Source organism: Cydia strobilella, chromosome Z (assembly GCF_947568885.1).
Source record: "Cydia strobilella chromosome Z, ilCydStro3.1, whole genome shotgun sequence".
NCBI classification, from domain to species: domain Eukaryota; kingdom Metazoa; phylum Arthropoda; class Insecta; order Lepidoptera; family Tortricidae; genus Cydia; species Cydia strobilella.
The window spans coordinates 1,594,544-1,615,196 of record NC_086068.1 but is presented as its reverse complement, the minus strand read 5'-3'; the positions used below and the strand labels follow the sequence as shown (position 1 = coordinate 1,615,196).

The 20,653-nt window shown below is 36.0% G+C and overlaps 1 protein-coding gene and 2 long non-coding RNA genes across 7 annotated transcripts in view; 1 reads left to right on the top strand and 2 right to left on the bottom strand.

The window, feature by feature from the left end:
- The window catches only part of LOC134754592 (uncharacterized), a 363,458-nt gene that overhangs the window by 262,025 nt on the left and 80,780 nt on the right, over positions 1-20,653 (bottom strand). The gene's annotated exons all lie outside the window — the stretch shown is intronic.
- Positions 5,552-10,570, top strand: LOC134754657 (uncharacterized). The gene is made up of 3 exons (XR_010128957.1): positions 5,552-5,696; positions 6,112-6,238; positions 10,393-10,570. It is a non-coding gene; the product is annotated as an uncharacterized LOC134754657 (long non-coding RNA).
- LOC134754537 (F-actin-monooxygenase MICAL3-like) overlaps positions 19,270-20,653 on the bottom strand; it is a 99,110-nt gene continuing 97,726 nt past the window's right edge. For all 5 annotated transcript variants that reach the window (XM_063690832.1, XM_063690834.1, XM_063690833.1 and 2 more), the window contains one exon: positions 19,270-20,571. In XM_063690832.1, coding sequence (XP_063546902.1) covers positions 20,535-20,571 — 37 coding nt within the window. In that variant the 3' untranslated portion in view covers positions 19,270-20,534. The remainder of the gene's footprint in view (positions 20,572-20,653) is intronic.

Sequence of the window (20,653 nt, the reverse complement as noted above, 5' to 3'; positions counted from 1 at the left end):
GTTAATGATGGCGTAAGCGCCATCGACAATAAAGTCCCTTTTTATACAAAATACCACATATTTGATTACTTTGGCTGTCACTTATGGATGGTATAGAAAGGATGCCAATCTCTTATGGCAGAATTGTTGCAAAAGTGACCGCTTTCAGCTTTAAATAATAGTTCCTAATAATCCTAATCTCTCCGGTGGCGCTAGTTAGGCTCTGGGACATGAGTATAACATGAACCATATAAGGCAACAAATAACCCGACCAAATTACGTAGGTTGTTTTTGGTAGTATTTCGGTGTATGGTGGCGCCGCCTAATTACTGTTTTTTGATGGACACTTTTCATACATAGTGATTTTGCTCATTTATATAGTCTCCATGCTGTCTCTATTTGTTTGAAGCTGACTGCATGTACCAGTTGTTTTCCTCGAGTTCATAGGTTTCTAAGTTAATGACTATTGGCAATCATATGATAGATATCAAGAGCTATGGAGGTTAAATCTAAACCATGTAAGTCATGTCTAATCACTTTATTGAGTTAGAACCTTTTTACAATTTATATTGTATGAACCTAAGTAAGTACATACTTAGGTACTAGATAGGTATCTAGTCCTAATTATGGCCTACATAGGTAACTATAAAAATAATCAGCTTTTGTACCTAATTGAAAAAAGCAGTTACGTACATTTTATGTTTGGTTTTGATTAAATAATAAATTGCATTTATTGATTTTGTGATTGAATATAGATTTTAATTATAAATCCAATCAATGCATTTCAGAAGCAATTATTTTTAGTAATTACAATACTGCATATATATATGCAAGTGTTGCCTACAAAGCATCATTTGTACATAAAGTAATATGAGACCCCAGTAGCATTTATACGTCATTATGACGTCAGCGACGTCATTTTGCTACCTGGGGAGTAACGATGGTCGAAAGTTGACGGCCGGAAGATACATATTACAGATATCTGAGATATCTAACTAATATTTTATTTTCAGATACATAAAAATATTTTTTTGTCATTTACTTGACTTTTTTAACTATTGCGATGTCGTGAGCGGCACAGTAAGAGCATAACCACTTAGGTAAAACAGTACGTTGTATATACATACCTACATGTCATATATAACACTGTTTTTATACTAATTGACACACTTTGTGTTGCTATCTCTTTTATTTTCAGAAGACAGGTAAGTGATGTATTGTGTCTGTTTTCCGACCGGAAAACGTCAACTTTAAACGCTAACGAAGTTGACGCTTTCCGGCTCCGTCGAACAGAACAATAGTATACACACCTCGGACAGTCAATAAGATAATCTCAGATCACATTTTAGTGCAATTTAATGTGATCCGACACATGTCTCACTTTACTGCTCTAGGTATGTAATACACCTAGTATTAAGACTATTTATTTACTTTAGTTTTTAAGAATCCTGTACAAGTGCAGACAAGTATTAAAACAATACATTTTTGCACTTACTTCCTTAAAAATTGTACAATACCCATCGGAAAATCGGAACAATTAGGTAGGGTAGGGTATTAGGTAGGGTAGGGTATTGTTAGGTAGGCTCGTAGGTAGGGCACTCTAGGTTAATGTAGATATTTTACTAATAAATTTCTGATTCTGATTCTGATATGTTAAGTGTTATTTCATTTGCATTCATATTTATAATTCTCGCTACTATTGCCACAGCCGCTGTCCCACTCGCAACGAGTGTGACGACAGTAGGAGACTCATCCCGATCATGCCATTAAACTCAGCAATAGTTATTAATAGTAGAAAAGGTATAGTGTAAGAAATATTGGTGCCTCGAGCCTGCCAGCTGTCAGCTGAAGGTGCCGCCGCGCGACGCCGCACATTGTGTGCTGCAGTCGAGGTGTTTTATATCGACACGAACAAACTGACAGAACGTGTACACACTGCCATAACTCACGGGCAGTAAGGCTGCGCGTGCACGCATATTCTGTCACTTTACTGTGTCCATGTTTAATACCTTCACTGTAACTGACTGACGTCTGGCAAGTCAGCGACTACAAAATATGCGGCGCCATCTGGTGCAGCAGCTCTTAGACCACACCTGTTCTACAATCAATAACCGTTTGCTCCCAGCGTAGACAAGGGAATGCGGAACACGAGGGTGTGCATATTGGAGCCGCTACGTACACCGCTGAAATAGGTGCATACGGTTGTGGTGAATGGATTATCAAACGCGAGCGCTTGTCACACTAGTCACCGCATGACGTACAGGGCCCACCTACTTCAGCGGTCCAACTTGAGGGTACAATATTAGGCACTGCTACACGTGTGCGCGTCGTATGTCCTTGTTTATGCGCGGAAAATGTTTACTTAACTAACTAACGACGCCATTTTTCACTTCAGATGAAAGGTATAACAACCAATGCGGCGTAATGAACCCCGAAGATGATACCGCTAAAAGTAAGTACACCATCATCACCGAACCCCATTATCACTGTTGCAATTAATTAAAAATAAGGGTTTTGTATATAAGTATCTACCGTAGGGAACCCTAACTTCACTGATGGTGCCCCCACAACTACACAAGCAATAGTAGATTGTTAACCAAGGGATGAAAAGCACTCATTTCTGCCGAGGTATTTTGGAGCTCGAACGCAGTAAGAGCGCCAATAGTCCGAGGCTGAAATGATGCCTTTCACCCGAGCTAAACACTACTTTTCATTTCGAATACGAGAAAAGTAAAATGCATGTGGTTTTTTAAAAACATGACAGTATACATTTTTATAGTATTTCTTGAGGGTACTTTCAATTAACAATTCAGGCAAAAGTATCGTTATTTATGGAATGGAGTCAAATATCAGAATGGAAATTGTATAACAAATCAATTTAAACTCAAATTTTAATTGCAGTACAGGTGTTATTTTAAACGTCAAACTTCTATGAAATTATGACGTATAAATAACACTGGCACTGCGTGTGCTGTCAAAATCACTGCAGACTTTTCTTGGTCTAATTCACTAGTCAAATACCCCTTTTATATATGATGTATATGATATATCTGGTTATTTTCCTCGCAATCGATCTGAAAAGCAGAGTACCTATAAAACTCGGGCATACATGCTCATTTTTCCCAAGTCAATTTATCGGTCCGAGGATATTTTAAGGTCAAACGGGATAAAAAGTCACTTGAGGCATAGAGTAACTTATACCAAAGATAGATATAACTCCGTAATAGATGAATACAGTCTAAGGAAAAAACGTGCCTCGAAAATCACGAAAATTTGATTCTCGATCAGATGGCGCCACTAGTTTTGGCCTACACTCGTATAGAGGGCGTTGACTGTTTCGTTTGTTATTTATAATTTTAACGCATACCAGTGAAAGAACATGGGTCAAAATCATATAAAAATAATTATTGCAAATAAAAAAATCATTTATCCATATTTAAATACATTTTATCGTATTTTTATAAATATATAAGTTACTCTATGATTATACTAGAGCGGTACTGTCATAGTAAATTTTGTAACCCCAGTAAATTCACTGCCATCTGTCGACACACTTTAAAACTAAAAATGAAGATTTATAAAAATACAATAAAATGTAATTAAATATGGATAAATGATTTTTTTTATTTGCATTAATTATTTTTATGATTTTGATCCATGTTCTTTCACTGATATGCGTTAAGATTGTTAAATAACAAACGAAATCGTAAACGCCATCTATACGACAGTAGGCCAAAGCTAGTAGCGCCCTCTGAACGAGAATCAAATTTTCTTGATTTTCGAGGCACGTTTTTTCCTTAGACTGCATCCATCTATTACGGAGTTATATCTATCTTTGCTTGAGGTAAATGAGTCTTTTAAAGATTTTTTAGAACTATTCGAATTGTGGTCACTGAACTTTCAATGCAAACAGCTATATTAATTATAATATTTTGAGTTTCGAATATGTCTTCAAAAGACGCATTTATCCCGGTCGACCTTATGCCCTGACTATTATTTTGTATTGTCTGTCCGACCGACCTTTCAGTCTTTATTACCTACTTTCAGAATGGGTCAACAGAATCAGCCGAACGGGCAGTTGCTACCGTTTGATGCTGGAGAACAATACAAATTATGTCGGCGCAAAAGCCAATTGCATAGCAGAAGGGGGCCAGTTAATAGTGATAGATAACGAGGTGGAGCACGACGTCATCAGAGAGATACTGAATGAGATCGACTATACAACTTACAAGCTCCTATACACGGATTTAACCCGCAAAACTTACGATGGAATGTATGTAGATAGTGATGGTAAGTGTCCCATATAGAGTTGTGCCGTTCCCGGTAACATTACCCATTTAGTATGGGGAATGTTACCGAGTGTGAAATTTCCCCGTACAAAATGGGGAATGTTACCGGGAACGGCACAACTCTAGTCCCATAACTCCAGTTACACCATATGTGGACAAAATTATATATTATCAACAGAATTATATATTCTCATCTATCAACTACCTACATACACCATACACATAGCGATAAAGAACAGTTCATATAGAATTGTTACATAATTAGTTGTGGTAAAAAAAATTTCATGGCGTGAAAAAAATTACAATTACAGTTCAATCACCAACCTCAAAGTATTCATTGTGAAATAGTTATTTGTTATACAAGGGTGCAAAGTTGTATTTTACCCGCGAGTGTGGAATTGAAACACGAGCCAGCGAAAGGATTCTATAGTTGAACCACGAGCGAAGCGAGTGGTTCTAAAATAGAATCCTGAGCGTAGCAAGTGTTTCGACACACGAGAAGTAAAATACATTTGCACCCGTGTGTAACACAAAACTTTTCACCTCACTATAGCGAGGAAAGTGCAACATCCACAGGCGTTAGATCATCTTCATCACTGAAATCACTCATTTTTTTACGATATTATAACAAAAAACTGGAAATTCTGTATTTTTACGTAAGAAGTTTTTAAGTAAAAATTTTGTTGACAATGTTGACATTTCTGACGTATGAAATGTCAATGATGCGTTTTGAAATTGCATCGACTCAACTTGTGCGTTCAGAATTATATTTAACATCATTATTAAAAAACAAACGTTTCTTATGGAACTTTAAGGTTTATGACATAAAATCATTAAATAAAGCTAAATTTGGTATTTTTTATTAGATTCTCAAACCATTTGTTTAATGATAATTAATATCAAACGAATCATTATTATGAGCGTTTTACGTTTTGTTATCTGTCAAGCTACTTAAACAAGCTCCATCCAAGGTCAAATTATTTTATCCACTACTGGGGAAAGTAATTTGACCTTGGATGGAGCGTGTTTAAGTAGCTTTTGACAGATAACAAAACGTAAAACGCTCATAATAATGGTTCGTTCGATAATAATTATCATTAAATAAATGGTTTGAGAATTTAATAAAAAATACCAAATTTAGCTTTATTTAATGATTTTAAGTCCTAAACCTTAAATTCCATAAGAAACATTTGTTTTTTTAAATGATGTTGAATGTAATTCTGAACGCACAAGTTGAGTCGATGCAATTTTAAAACGCATCGTCAGAAACGTTAACATTGTCAACAAAAATTCCGACTCCGACACGTAAAATACACAACTTCCAGAGTTTTCTGTTATAATATCGTATTATCGTAAAAAAATGAGTGATTCCACTTCCAGTGATGAAGATGATCTAACGCCTGTGGATGTTGCACTTTCCTAGCTATAGTGAGGGGAAAAGTTTTGTGTTACACACGGGTGCAAATGTTTTTTACTTCTGTGTTTTGATCACTCGCTACGCTCAGGATTCTATTTTAGAACCACTCGCTTCGCTCGTGGTTCAACTATAGAATTCCATGCTCGCGGGTAAAATACAACTTTGCACCCTTGTATAACAAATAACTATTGCTGGCTTTATGCATTTTAAAGTTTTCGACCATGGAAATTGAGAAAAAGAGAATAATCGTGAACAAATACCTAGAAAATTTTTATCGATGCTAAAAACTATTGTTTGCAGTCACCTATCGAAGTAAAACATTCCAACCACAAACATTACAACTACATTTATTCATGTATTTTTATCAAATTATCAATATTGGACAGTACAATATTTTAATAGAAAAAAACTGACGTTTGGTTATAGGTCGGAATATTCATGAAATCGGCTACGCGCCCTGGGCGTGGGTAGTAGACTCGTCTGTTACTCAATCGGTTTATCCAGACCTATCAGCAGTCACCATCAGGACCAAGGACGCCCTGTATTCAGAAGAGTAAGTATTTTATAATGGCATGTATTTAACGCGGCGACAAATTAATCTGATTTAGGGATTTATAAAAAATTAAAGGGGGTAGCAAAAATAATAAGTTGGCGACTAATTGCGGAGACTAGTATAAAGTAAAAAGTAGCAGCTAAGTAATCAATTTTCGGATTTGTTTCAATATAAACTAGCATCGAGTTATTGTTTTGGCGACTGAATTAACTAATTAAGCGGAAACATGACAGCGGATAAAAAGTTGAAAATGGCCTACTCTAATTGTTCAATGGAGATTGCATATAAAATAAATCAAGGTCATAAAAAAAATACTTTGTGCGACACTTTAAGAGCTTTAATCAAAGCTGAAAATTGCATGTATAAATAATAATTTTGGTCTATACTTTTATTTAGTGGCCAGCTAACTAGACGGAGCCCCGCTTCGCGTGGCTCCTATTTCTGGGCGGTTTGCCCTTCGGGCATTTAAAGCTACCTAACGAACCTAACCTACCTACTGATTTAGTGTAATTTTAGATTCCCATTTTACGCGATCCGCACGCCACTTCAAACGAACGCGCTTGTCGCCGTCTTCATTACATTATGGTTTCGAAAACTAAAAAAATAACTCCCCATTACTTTTATATAGCACCCATTTTAATATTTAAGCTGCCAGCAAATCAAAGCCCAAAATGCTTTTTTAGATGGAGACCTGTAGTTGCCACTAATATAAAGTTTGTTATCCTTCTGCTAATATTAGTCGCCAAGTCATTATTTATAGTACCTCGCCTATGATTTCAGTAATCTTGTTTATTATTTCTGCTACCTTAAATTAGCTGCCATTATTTGAATTTTAAAATATACTTAGTTTAAAGCTCATTTAATATAAATGATTGCCAACATATTTAATCGCTGACAAGTTATTATTTTAGTTGCAAATAGTTTGCTGCTCTTTAATTTTTCTGTCGCCGCGAAAATAATAAGCCTTTTATAATACCCCAGATACTCGTTAGGCGGAGTAGGTAGGTCACTTTCTCAGGAAGTCACTCACTGACTTCGTCACTTTTTTTAGCATAAAGTGGCATTCTTAGACGTCCCAAGAAAGTGACGTACTCCGTCTAATAGTAGGGCAGTTTCAGGTTTTTTTTAGGTACTAAGGGTCCATAGCTTTAAGTTTTTGATAGAATGTCGGCCATCTTTAATTTTATGGCGGCCATTTTAAACTATACGTATACGTAAGAACCAAAAAACTATACTCATCCGTTTTTTTAGGGTTCCGTACCTCAAAAGGAAAAAACGGAACCATTATAGGATCACTCGTGCGTCTGTCTGTCTGTCCGTCTGTCACAGCCTATTTTCTCCGAAACTACTGGACCATTTAAGTTGAAATTTGGTATTCATATGTAAGTTTGTGACCCAAAGACGGTCATGTAACGTAAACAAATTAATTTTAAACAAGGGGGGCACTTTTGGGGGGTAAATGAGAAAATAAAAAAATAAAAAAATTCAAACTACCTATATCGTGTTACATATCAAATGAAAGAGCTCATTGTGAGAATCACAAACATATTTTTTTATAATTTTAAAATAAACAATCTAGAAGTTATTCAAGAAAATAGGCAAAAAATTTATCTCCGAAATTACTGGGTCTAAAATTTTGAAAATAATACACAAAATAAATATAGATTACAGGAAAACCTATTAGAAATGTGCAGTCAAGCGTGAGTCGGACTTAATTACTTAGTTTTTGATCCGACCCCTACGGGTTTTTTAAAGACATTTCACTCACGGTTCACATAAAAAATACATTGTTTAAATTGTGTATAATGTACGGAACCCTTGGAACGCGAGTCCAACTCGCACTTGGCCGGTTTTTTTAGGTGCTAGTACTAGTGTAAGACAAAGATAGTATGATTATCTGTGTCTATGTTTGAAATGAGACAGTCCTTAGACAAACTATATATCATTAAAATTTGCTAACTGCTTGAAAAATTATTTAACGAGTAATTGTTTTTATTCTATACAAGAATATTTTGATTGTAATAAATACCATAAATAGACATATAAGTGATAATTACATAGCTTAGATAGGTATAACTTTTGTGTAATGTTATCTCTGTGTTTAATTTACATATGTATTAGTTTAGAGTAGATAGATAAAATTGCAATACCCTTACAGGGTGTCATGTTGTGATACATTATCGATTAAGAACATCTGTAATTTTACCAATGTGAAAGCAATAAATATATTATATTATATATATATTGTAATTAAAATCTCGAGTTCTAAATAACGTAGAATCACAAACTTAGTGTCTATATATATAATATATATTTTAATTTTAATTTTATAAATTTTGGTAAAATAAAATCAGTTATTGACTTTAAAAATAACTATAAAAATAAACATTTATTTATATAAACAAATATTTTTGCTTGTATGTACATACTGTTAAGATATATAGATCATAATATATTATATAATAGAACTATGAAATTATCAGGCAATGTATAGGTAGGTATATAAAAGGCCTATGTCCCGTTCCGACTGTCACCTGGTCCAAACGTGCCAAAAATGCTAGCGGCATTGCCGCGTTGCACGGCCAGCGATATTTGCTGGACTAGGTAAGAGCCGGAACGGGGGTCGCAGCCCCTATCCCTCAAACGTCGCCCCAAAGTTTTTATAAATGTTTTGGCCTCCGCACACCAAGGCCCTGCCGTTTCTATAGCGACCGGAACAAAGTCGTATGTTGGTACCAAGTTTGCATATTTGTTACTTTTTAATTTTGCAGCAATAAATAATAATAATAACTATATATTATATAATACAACTATGAAATTATTAAAAGTTAAATAAGACACTGTCAAATATATAAATTAATCTTTAGATTTAAGATAATTGCCTTGCCCTACCAGGGCCCATGTGAAACTATTATATATGTAACACCTGTGTACCATGGATGCAATAAATAAATATGAATATGAATATATTTGGGGCCAAGGAATTCAACTAGATATTTTTTTGAGTCGAGTTCCCAAAGGATATCAAACAGAACCCTGTTCCTAACCCAGGTAGCAAAATGACGTAAAATGACGTCAGCGACGTCATAATGACGGCATTATTACGTCATTATGACGTCGCTGACGTCATTTGACGTCATTTTGCTACCTGGGAAGTTTCCGCTGTCCATCCGGCTGTCTGCGTATCAGCAATAACTAGACAGTTCAAATTTTCACAGTTGTTTTTCTATTGCTGCTTTAACATACATTCATAAAAATAAAAATAAATTAAAAATTAAACAGTGCTCTCATACACGAAACGTAATTTTATGGCGTTTTTTGCCCGCCCATAACAACCCAGGTAGCAAAATGACGTCATTTTGCTACCTGGGAATCGGTATAGAACCGTAATATATGTATATGTGGACACTTGAAATTTCCGCAGACTATGTATTACTCTTACTTATTATATAATAACGTTAATAATTGTTTTTTTTAACATAACTTAAACCAAATATATAAATTAACACCAATTTTGTATTTTCAAGTAATAGAGATATGTTAAAATACTTATCTAGATGAATTCCCTGACCCCAAATATGTATATTTAGACACCAAGTTTGTGATTCTAAAGGGGCCCACAGACTATCAGTCCGCCTGTCAGTTGTTCGGAGCTGTCAAATTTTTGTTCTAACTGACAGGCCGATATCGTCCGGCGGACTGATAGTCAGTGGGCCCCTTAAGTGACTTAGAACTCGAGATATTATAAATTAACTATTATTCAAAATGGCCGACGGAGGAGTTGGTTCCTATCAAAAACTTAAAAGCTATGAACCTAACAAGTGTCTGAAAAATAATTAGTGCTTTTGTCCAGCGTGTTCACATTTACGACAATTTGTTCGAGCGCTCTGCCCCACTAATAAACATTCATTTTGAATAGATTTGCTTTGTTTTTGTTTGATATTTTACAGTTAGTATTTTCCTTTTGTTCGTGTGATGAACAGTCGCAACCCTCGCAACGCTCAAGATTCCATTTTTCGAACCACTCGCTAGTCGCTACGCTCGTGGTTCAATTTTGGAATCTTTCGCTTGCTCGGGTATCAATATTAAAATGTTTAAGCAATCAAGATATTTTTTTTCTCTTATTGCACGAATAACCAATTGTTTACTTACAGAAAGGGCAGTCACGGATTTTGTGAAAAGAAAATAGAATAGGGGCCGGATGGACTAACACAAAAATGAACAGAAGGTTACGCTATCGTATTGCGGTTTTAATTAGACCCCACTCTGCACTCCATATAATATTTGTGGTTTTTACAATCAAATATAGATCAATGATCGAAATTAAACTATCGTGAGACATATTTCAAAATCTTTCAATCAATAAGGTTTCACTCACTATTATTTTTAATCGATTTTGGCGACATGTTAAAAGTAACACGCAGTGTTGCCAACTCGGAATTTGAAAAAATGCCAGACTTATGTCTAAATTATGCCAGAAATATGCTAAATAATTTTGAAATGTGCTAAAAAAGATGCTAAAATATTATAAGTAACTAAAAACCGGCCATTATGACATATGACATGACATTGACTATACCATAGATAACACAAAAAGATTAGTGGGTGTAGACGAGACAATTTTTCGCACAATCTGATTGTCAATTTAATTGGTAACGCGTATGAAAAAAAGGTCGCGGTGCGGTGCGGTAGTCTGTTACGGCTTATTATAATTCCTCGTATGTATAAAATTTCCTTTGACGGTTGTGCCATGCATTGTCTATCACTGCCAAGTAGGTTTCAAACTTGGCTTAGGGACATAATCACTTGATTCACTAAATTATGCTAAAAAAGATGCCAGATGCTAAATGAAAATTTTCGATGCCAGAGAGTGTGAAATTATGCCATATCTGGCACCAATTATGCCAAGTTGGCAACACGCGCTTCCCGTTCGATGGCTCGGGGCCTCGGGGCGGTGTAAAGCCCGAGAATACCGAATGCCGCTCGTAGCGGCGCTCGCGCATCTTCGGAATAGCTCGTTAGCGTTAGGGATCCGCTTTTAGCGCTTTAAGTAATTACCGAGGTTCAGTATTTAAGATTAAGTTAACGCGTACACTAAGAGTGCGACGTTACATATACATTGGACATTCCATAGCGTATGTATGGAACAACCAGCAATGAGGTTGGCAACTGTCAATGGTTTGCAGAGATGGCGCCATCATAGCTTGCCCCTTTTTCTATGAGATTTGGCTTAAAGGTTTGGCATCCAGGGCATTAAAAAAAAAAATTTGACACAATTCTAGGGTTTGACAGGGCAAGCTATGCTGGCGCCATCTGCTAATTATTTCGACCGGCCAACTCCATCTAGAACCCTAAATGGAGTAACAATAATCGCGGAGCGTGATGACATTACGTATGGTCAAATAAAATGTGGTATTTTCTATAAAAAGGGACCTTATTGTCGATGGCGCTTACGCCATCATTAACGATGCTCCGATATAAATACAATGCCGCGCGACGCTGTGCGGCGTAAGCGCCATCGACAATAAGGTCCCTTAAATGTTATTACGAGGCATGTCAACGGCTAATTTCAAAACATTGCTTATTGGAATAATACGAAATACTTCATTTTTAAAATCATTTTTCTTGCGTCTTTGACAATCTTTTTGTCAGTTTTGTGAAACTACATTTATATAAATATGCAAAAATATTTCTTCTTGTCGTTTCAACGATCAACGTCTGTTCTCAGTCTCCTTGCCAGTAAAATAAGTTAGTACCTACCACTGAAAATCCGCAACATGGCGATGGCCAAATAAAATCCTGTCAGGGCACTATCGAACATTAGTGGGCAAAGTTGACAAATAAACAAGATTGGCAACTTTGCCCGCTTTCGTATTCCTGACGATGACTGTCCACGGTTGTTTTTATATAATATTTTTCTTCTTTCTTTATTGTCGGATAACTTTTTTTTATTAGTATACATTCAATTATTATAAGTCTGAGGCTAAATGTGACGTTTTCAACCAAAAGGTACCACGTTGTCGCTTGTCGATAAGGTTGATTTCAAATTGAAGCTATATGGAAATAGCGCCTTATTGACAAACGACAATCAGTACCCATTTGGTTGAAAATGGTACAAATACTTATACGGTTTCGCCTGCTTCATGCGTCATGCGTTGCACAAATGAATATAGTCAAATAAAAACCCTTAGTAATTATGATTACCGCATTTTATTCGTAAAAATATATTCAATAAGTTTTTTGACAAAAAACATTTTTTGATACAAGCTTTTATCGCTGACTGTACATTTCTTTCAACAGGCAGCTAATACTCACCGAGACAACATTTACAAACACAACTAGGTTGCGTTGTTTTATCACAGTGTTCATATGGCCACCTCTTGTGTCCATCATCAGATCAGCTCGATGGTACCATAATATTGCTGTCTCCCAACTTACATAGTTTCAGCACTTTCAGCTCAATCGAATAGCGGGAAGTAGGTATAGCTTGCAAGATTTGACCCGAACGAGCATATATGGTATTTTCTATAAAAAGGGACCTTATTGTCGATGGCGCTTACGCTATTATAAACGATGCTCCGATATAAATACAATGCCGCGCGACGCTGTGCGGCGTAAGCGTCATCGACAATAAAGTCCCTTTTCATAGAAATTGCCCCAATATATATAAAAAAATACAAAAAAAATGATAATAAAAAAAGGGGTAAAAACTACAATTCATTCACCTGTCCAACGATCAACACGCATATTTACTTTAAGATATACCTAACTATATTTACAGAGCTAATCAAGTTGATAATGTGCTGGAATATTTGTAACTATAAAACAGAACCTAAGTATGTAATGAAGAGCTGGCGGCTTTCTCGCACAACGTATCAGCATTGCGATACAGCGGGGAAATGCCGCCAGCATCCTTGGTACAATGCCTCAAGGGCCTATTTTAAATTTAAGCTAGTTATTAATTTCGTTTACGTAGTACCACTGTATATATCTTGTATGTAAATAAATGTTTTTACAGTATGTAATGTATATTATGGATGACAGTCGCACTCCGAAACGGATGAGGACCCTTGTTCATAAAAACTTAACCCTTAAATGCATGATTTTTTGTATAACTTTTTAATAAATTGTAATAGATCTGTCATGCTGTATAAAAGTAATAAATGTGATTTTGGATAGCTGCTTATTGAGCCACGGACCATCAAATATACGATGCATATATACATCATTATGCATTTAAGGGTTAAATCTGTTAAAGGACTAATGGGTCAAAATGGTCCAAATACCAACAGAGTTGAGAGTTATCTCATTTAATAGGTATTTTTAGGGTTCCGTAGCCAAATGGCAAAAAACGGAACCCTTATGGATTCGTCATGTCTGTCTGTCTGACTATCCGTCCGTATGTCACAGCCACTTTTTTTCCGAAACTATAAAGCTCGCTCCAGACTACGCGACGCGAAGCCGCGAACGCGAATGTGGAGTCGATTTCGCTGATTAGCGAATTAGACTCCACACTCGCGTTCGCAGCTTCGCGCCGCGATTCGCGCACGAGTGTGGAGGGCCCTTAAGAATTAAACTGTTGAAACTTGGTAAGTAGATGTATTATGTGAACTGAAAATCGAAATTTTTTTTCATCAAACCCATCTATGGATAGGTCTTCAAAAATGATATTGAGGTTTCTAAATATCATTTTTTTTTTCAGTGCAACCGACCTGACTCTGACTCTATTGCCAACGTAATAAGGATGACATTTTGACTAAAATACCAATATATCAGTTCCGCAGTGGAATTCCGCTTGGTGCCCATAGAACGAAATGAAGTACATAGAAATACCTATCTAATGACCTCTCATTTCTATTGGTTTTTGGACCACACGCCATACAAAGTTGCCCATGGGCCTTTTGTCCCTTTCTAACACATGTCAAAATGACGGGTAAGGACTAACGATTAAAAAGGGCTTGTTAGAATTGACAAGCTTAGAATAACGTCACTAAACAGTAGACCTATATATCGCACTAAACACGGCGCGGTGTAGCGTGAGACACGGCGAGGTGTAGCGTGAGACACGGGGTGTAGCGTGAGACACGGCGCGGTGTAGCGTGAGACACGGGGTGTAGCGTGAGACACGGCGCGGTGTAGCGTGAGACACGGGGTGTAGCGTGAGACACGGCGTGGTGTAGCGTGAGACACGGAGCGGTGTAACGTGAGTCACCCTTATGTTAATTTGAGCCTTAAGATGATTTATTTCATAAAAAATAAAGGTTTCCTTTTAAAAAGTGGACCACAGTCAAACGCAACTAAAATATTTACTCTGTAATACCTTATCAGCTTATTTTTATGTCACATTTATAATTTATAGCTGCGTTGATGTCGCAATCGAACATCCCCTAATTTTGTCAAGTTATGTAATGTTTGAACAAAACAACAAACAATAGCTAGCTAGGCCGATTTTAATTTACATGTATTTAGGTTTAGAAATGTATTTTATAAGCCGGATTTTGATATAATTTTCCTATTCTGTACAACATAAACGTGATTTCACCTAATGTCCTTAAAAGTCTTGCACTAAATTACGAAAAAGTAACTTACTGAGTACTTATTAAAAGTACTTAAGTTACTGATTTTCGTAAATACAACGGAGAATTACTTAATTTTTTTTAGTGGCACGTCGTTATTTAGTATTTATTCTGTCTAGAATGAGCTCTTCAAACCAGCAACATTTTATCCAAGTCTTACGGCAATATTTTTTTTTACAAGAAAATAAAAATCGACAAAGGTAAGCAAGACAATCTGTAAGAATTTTGACTCGCATTATTTTTACGATTACTTATAACTCGCGTCACTGATTATATAATAGTTCTTCCCACTCAATGACGCGTCACCATAAACATTAATGAAATGCATCAATATTAAACTGTGGTGTTAAAATCGTGGTTATCAAAGGGTTAAAATCGTGTAACTTTGCCCATTGATTCAACTGAAGAACAACAAACAATTATTGCTTTAAAAAGATAAGAGAAAGAGAGATATTAAACATAATTGTTATCTTGCGCGCGTTTGAAATGTGATCCACTTTAATAAACTAAGTTAGTTATAATCTATACATATATTTCCCCTTTAAAAAATATAATCTATTTTCTATTATACATACGAGTATTTCCCTTTAAATTAGATAATTTCGTCAATATTTGGCGCAGTCAGAAAGTTTATTGAATTCTAATAACATTTAAATATGTCTGTGCCTATTTTGTGAATAATTCTAAAAATAAAATTTCATTCGTGAAAATTCATCTGTTCTCGATACCCGGGCTTTTTTTTCTGTCGCTTTTTTGTTTTCGTTCCCTTTGGATAAAATTTGGCTGGTATGAAGAGTTCCTCATTCTGGGTGGGATAAATAATATAATAATAAATACCACACGTTTTCGTCAGTGGAAGATTTTTTGACATAGGTAAAGTGAAATCTGGATAATCCGTATATATTTTTGACATAGGTAAAGTGAAATCTGGATAATCCATATATATTTTTGACATAGGTAAAGTGAAATTTGGATAATCCGTATATATTTTTGACATAGGTAAAGTGAAATCTGGATAATCCGTATATATTTTTGACATAGGTAAAGTGAAATCTGGATATGGTATATCCAGAAATCCGGCACCAAAATTGGGATACAAATGGTCATTCTATGTCCTAATTTAATGTGCGCTTTCATTTTCGCCCTTCCATCTCTTCATAAATGGCTAAGTTTCAGATAACAGTAGAATTTTCTTTGAATTTTGTATTTTAGTAAAATGTATTTCTACGGCATATTAAAAAACACATCAACAATTCTGCATATATGTATGCAGTTTTGGTCTAACTTCCAGTAATCCGAGATTTCCAGTAATCCGGCTCTTGTGTCAGCATTAGTGCCGGATTAGTGAGATTGTACTGTACTTACAGTGAAATGCGCTTATGTATAGAATAGGGAACTCTCTATCCACCAAATTTTATCGAAAGCAGACGATAAAAATCGGCCTAATCACGGCCTGACCCCTTTTCTTACAGAGTGGCCAGTTACTGACCAATTTCCCTATTTCTATTTGACTAAGTTGTCATGTTCACATAGTGGGTACTATAACCGTTTGTAATTCTCGAAAGATAATTTTGTGGTTTAACCTTTTGGACGCCAATGACGGATATATCGGCACCGCAGGTCCAACGCCAATAACTGATTAATCCGTCACAGACCACAGCGCAACATAGACCTACGTGCATGTGCATAAAGTTCAATTTCAGTTTTGACACTTCGGTGACGTGGCGCCCAAGTGACAGCTTTTTTTTACACGGCGTCGAAAAGGTTAAGGAATTATGTATTTTAGTTCATTTTTAAAACTCTCAAACTATACCAATATCGGTAGTTTCATAAGACCTTTTTTGAAATGGAGGTCCAAAATGGAATATTTTTGTTCTAATAAACATGACGTCTGAACGATTTACTTACAGATATACACATACAGAGCTCAGTTCCGAAGCTTAATTACTATACAAAATAGTAAAGAAATTGAACAAAAGCGAAGTTAATATAAAAAAATATTGTAGAGCTTTAGTGACCCGTGGATTAACTATCTTATGATTAAGTTAGCTTTAGCTTCACTAACACAAAATGACTTCACATAATGAGCTTCACTTTAGTGTCGCTTACGAACGCTAATATTAAATTATTTAATAAAAATATTTAAGTGTTATTTCAAGTATAAAATTAAAAACTATGCCCTAGGCTGGAGTCGAAACAATCGGACCCTCTGCATTCGCGGCAGTTGCCTATACCGCACGGCGACCCGGGCCACGGCGGTCCAATTTTCTAGTATATAATCCCTTAAGGGCTTAGGGCGCCCTCTACCTACGCTGCGTTATCTTTTTAATCGGTCTCTATTGTTTCTTATATAGTTTTAAGTCATAATGTATTGTTTGTTCACATTTTAGTTTGTCACAATTTGATTTTTCTCCGAAACACGTAATTTTTCAGGATTGCCATAAAACAAACCTAACCTAATGTTCGGGCATAATAAAACATGTTCATCGGCTCATCATCATCATCATATACTTAAGAGTAAGTCTCTTGTCGGTGGAGCAATTTCCATGTTTCGCGGTTCTCTGCCTTCTCTTTGACAGCCTGATACGACACGACGTTGAGTTTTTCTTTTATTTGATGCTTGGTCTTCCCTCCTTCCTCTTTGCTTCAACTTTCCCTTATATGATGTTTTTGATAAATTCGTCGTGTCGTATCAGGTGCCCAAGCATCTTTCCTCTTCTATTATCTATAGTTCTTAACAAAGTCCTCTTTTCTCCTACTATACGTAAAACCTCTTCGTCGGCTACATAATTCAAATGACGCGGGAAAACGCCGTCGTTGCGCCGATCGCGCGACAGTCACGCCGCTCTCCGGTGAGCTCCGCCCGTGGCTAAAAAGGGAAACGAGTCGCAAGAGAAAACAAAATACGGGCTGCACGTTTTTGCTGTCGCGCTGTAATAAAAACGGTTTTATTGTGAAAATGCTATACTTTTGACCTGTGACGGTTCTGTGTTTGTGTAAAAGGTGTTAAGGAACTCGGAACATTAAATTTAAGAACCAACGAGAGCGGGGGCTCTGCACCTTGCCCCATTGAAGCCGGCTTCGAGGCGGTTAGCAACAGGTAATTACCGTGTTATTTGTTTGTGTAGTTGATGATGTGTATTTGCCTGAACATGGGGTTTATTAGAGTATAGTTATTAACACCTAAACTAACTGTAGGATAACCTGAGGAAAATCCTGAAAAGTTAACGGTTTCAAAATTATGACTAATGATAATATGCAACCACATTATGACTTAATAATTATGTCAAACAAAGGGACCCCGTTTTTAATACTAATTAAGAAACACATTTGCAGAATTTAATATCGAAATGAACCGGTAGCAATATTACAAAAGTTTCGCCTTTTTGTGTTAGTAAGGCATAACCTAAGCCTATGCGTCATTATGTATACATATACCTATATTATATAAATATACTTATTTGGCATATCTAGCACACCGTAGTCCACAAGGGGTTGTGAATATCGTCCGGTTTTCAATGAAAACGGACACAAAACAGACATAGGCTGAATTTGAATTCTTAATTAATTAACGAAAAAATTAAAACTAATTTGCAACGTTACATTATTTTACTAAACATTCAATCTTCAGTTTGGTTAAAAAAACAACAATGCTGCGTTCTGGCCGGCGGGAGAACCGCCATTTTTCCCCTAAATAAAACATCTACATTTCGAGACGATTGACAGTTCCTTTTAAAATGGAGTAGCTGCCCAGATAGCATTTAATACGTCATTATTACGTCCGTTACGTCATTATGACGTATAAATGACGTCATTATGACGTCACTGCTACCTGGGTGTAATGTATAATGTTTGTAGCAATTTTTTTTAAGTTATAGTTTATTAACAAATTACAACATTTAAGTAATAAAAATACAGTAAAAACCTATTTTTTTTTAAAATAATTCAGCTAATAGATATTTGGAGAAACTGTCATTCGGCACGGGAGGTATAACCTAACTTTAAAACGGTTAAAATTTGATCGTGAACCAATAGGACTTTATTAGGTGCGAAACGAGTTATTTGCAAACTATTGTGAACGTATCAGGTATACGTAGATTATAAAATGTAAGTCGGGATACTCATAAGTCGTAACCCGCCTCACAAATATCTAAACACGCCTCTATTGTCAAGGAGTTAGAGTGCGTGTTCAGATATTTTTGAGCGACTCGGCCGCTCCGATATATCTGATGGCGACTGTATTAAAGTTCGATAACTATTAAAAAAAAGTAATACCTTGAAATATCAAAACAATAAACACAGTAAAGTAAAGAATAGAATATTAAAAACAAAACATAAAATGCTCCATTAGACATAGTCTATACAGGGTGTTTCTGGCTTTAAATTCAGGGCTTGATTCTACTCGCTAAACTGAGTTACTTTTATTATGGGACCAGCCAGCAGTGAAAAAAAAACTTTACTTTTTCATAAATTTTGGTTGATCAGATGTCGACGTTTTCTATGGAAAAGCCAAAAAAAAACGCGGTTTTAGGGTTGGTCCCATAATAAAAGTAGATCAGTTTAGCGAGTAGAACCGAGCCCTGACATTAAACACCTATGGTCAAACTGTAATAAATGTGTGATGCATTTAAATGCCTATAGTATAACAATAACTAAAATATTAAAGATATGAACACTAAATTTTGCTAAAATAAAAACTAAATTCAATATAAAACCCTTTGTCACCTAGCCACGTTTAAAAAAATAATCTAATACGTATGTATAAAAAGTATAGGCCCAGCAGTTTTTGACACAGATATACGTATGTTTTATAACTAATTATGTCTGAAGTAGATCTCGTGTGGTCTCTTATATGAATTTAAATACAATACTAATTAATATATTCTACAATAAAACACGTTTTTCGATTACAAAGATCATGAATATCATTACCCAGATAGTAAAGTGACTTAAGTGACGTCAGCGACGTCATAATGACGTTATTTTTTTATTTTTTTAAACCATGGTATTTAAATTATGACGTCGTTATGACATCATTATGACGTCGCTGACGTCATAATGATGTATAAATGCTACCTGGGTACAATTTTGTCATTATCGAGTGTAGCGACACGACATTATGTTACAAGCACAAACTCCCATCTCATAGTTCCGTCCTTATTTTAATAACAATTCCGTCCTTATCTTTCAATTAAAAAAATAGGCACAAAACTAAGTTTTAATAAAAAAACTTCCGTGAGACACGGACATATTAAATATATTAATAACGGGTTACGGGTCGGGCCAGCAGTGCGCCACCGTCAACGCAAGCTCCTGATGATACTCCTCGGTACGGAGTGAAACATGAGCGTTGTTAGACTAAAAATACGTGAGTGACCCGTTATTAATATATTTAATACAAAACTAAGTTGACCGTTAGACTAAACTTCAGTTTTCATCAGTTCATCACAAAACTGTAACACATTTTTCTTAGCTGTATCCTTACCACGAGTTTGACACTGAATTATTCGCTAGCGATGGCGTAAAGTAACTCACAATGCATCACTCAAGGTAAGGATACTGTTCTTACTTCTAACAATACAGCTGTGAAAATTGCGTCCGTGTGTGTGACGTAGGCCGAAGGGACCCGACGACTGCCGAAGCAGACCCGAGAGCTGCTGAGTTAGGCCTGCGGTGGTAGGTGACGTAATGTGGGGGGGGGAGTGTATAAAGGCGTCGCTTTAGTCACCAACGCCGCTGCCCGCAGCACTGCGTCTCCTGAAAAGGACAGTAGCTTACAGTGGGGGGGTCCCACACTGGCTGTTATAGACCGCGAGCCAGGCGCAAATTTCGTCAGTCA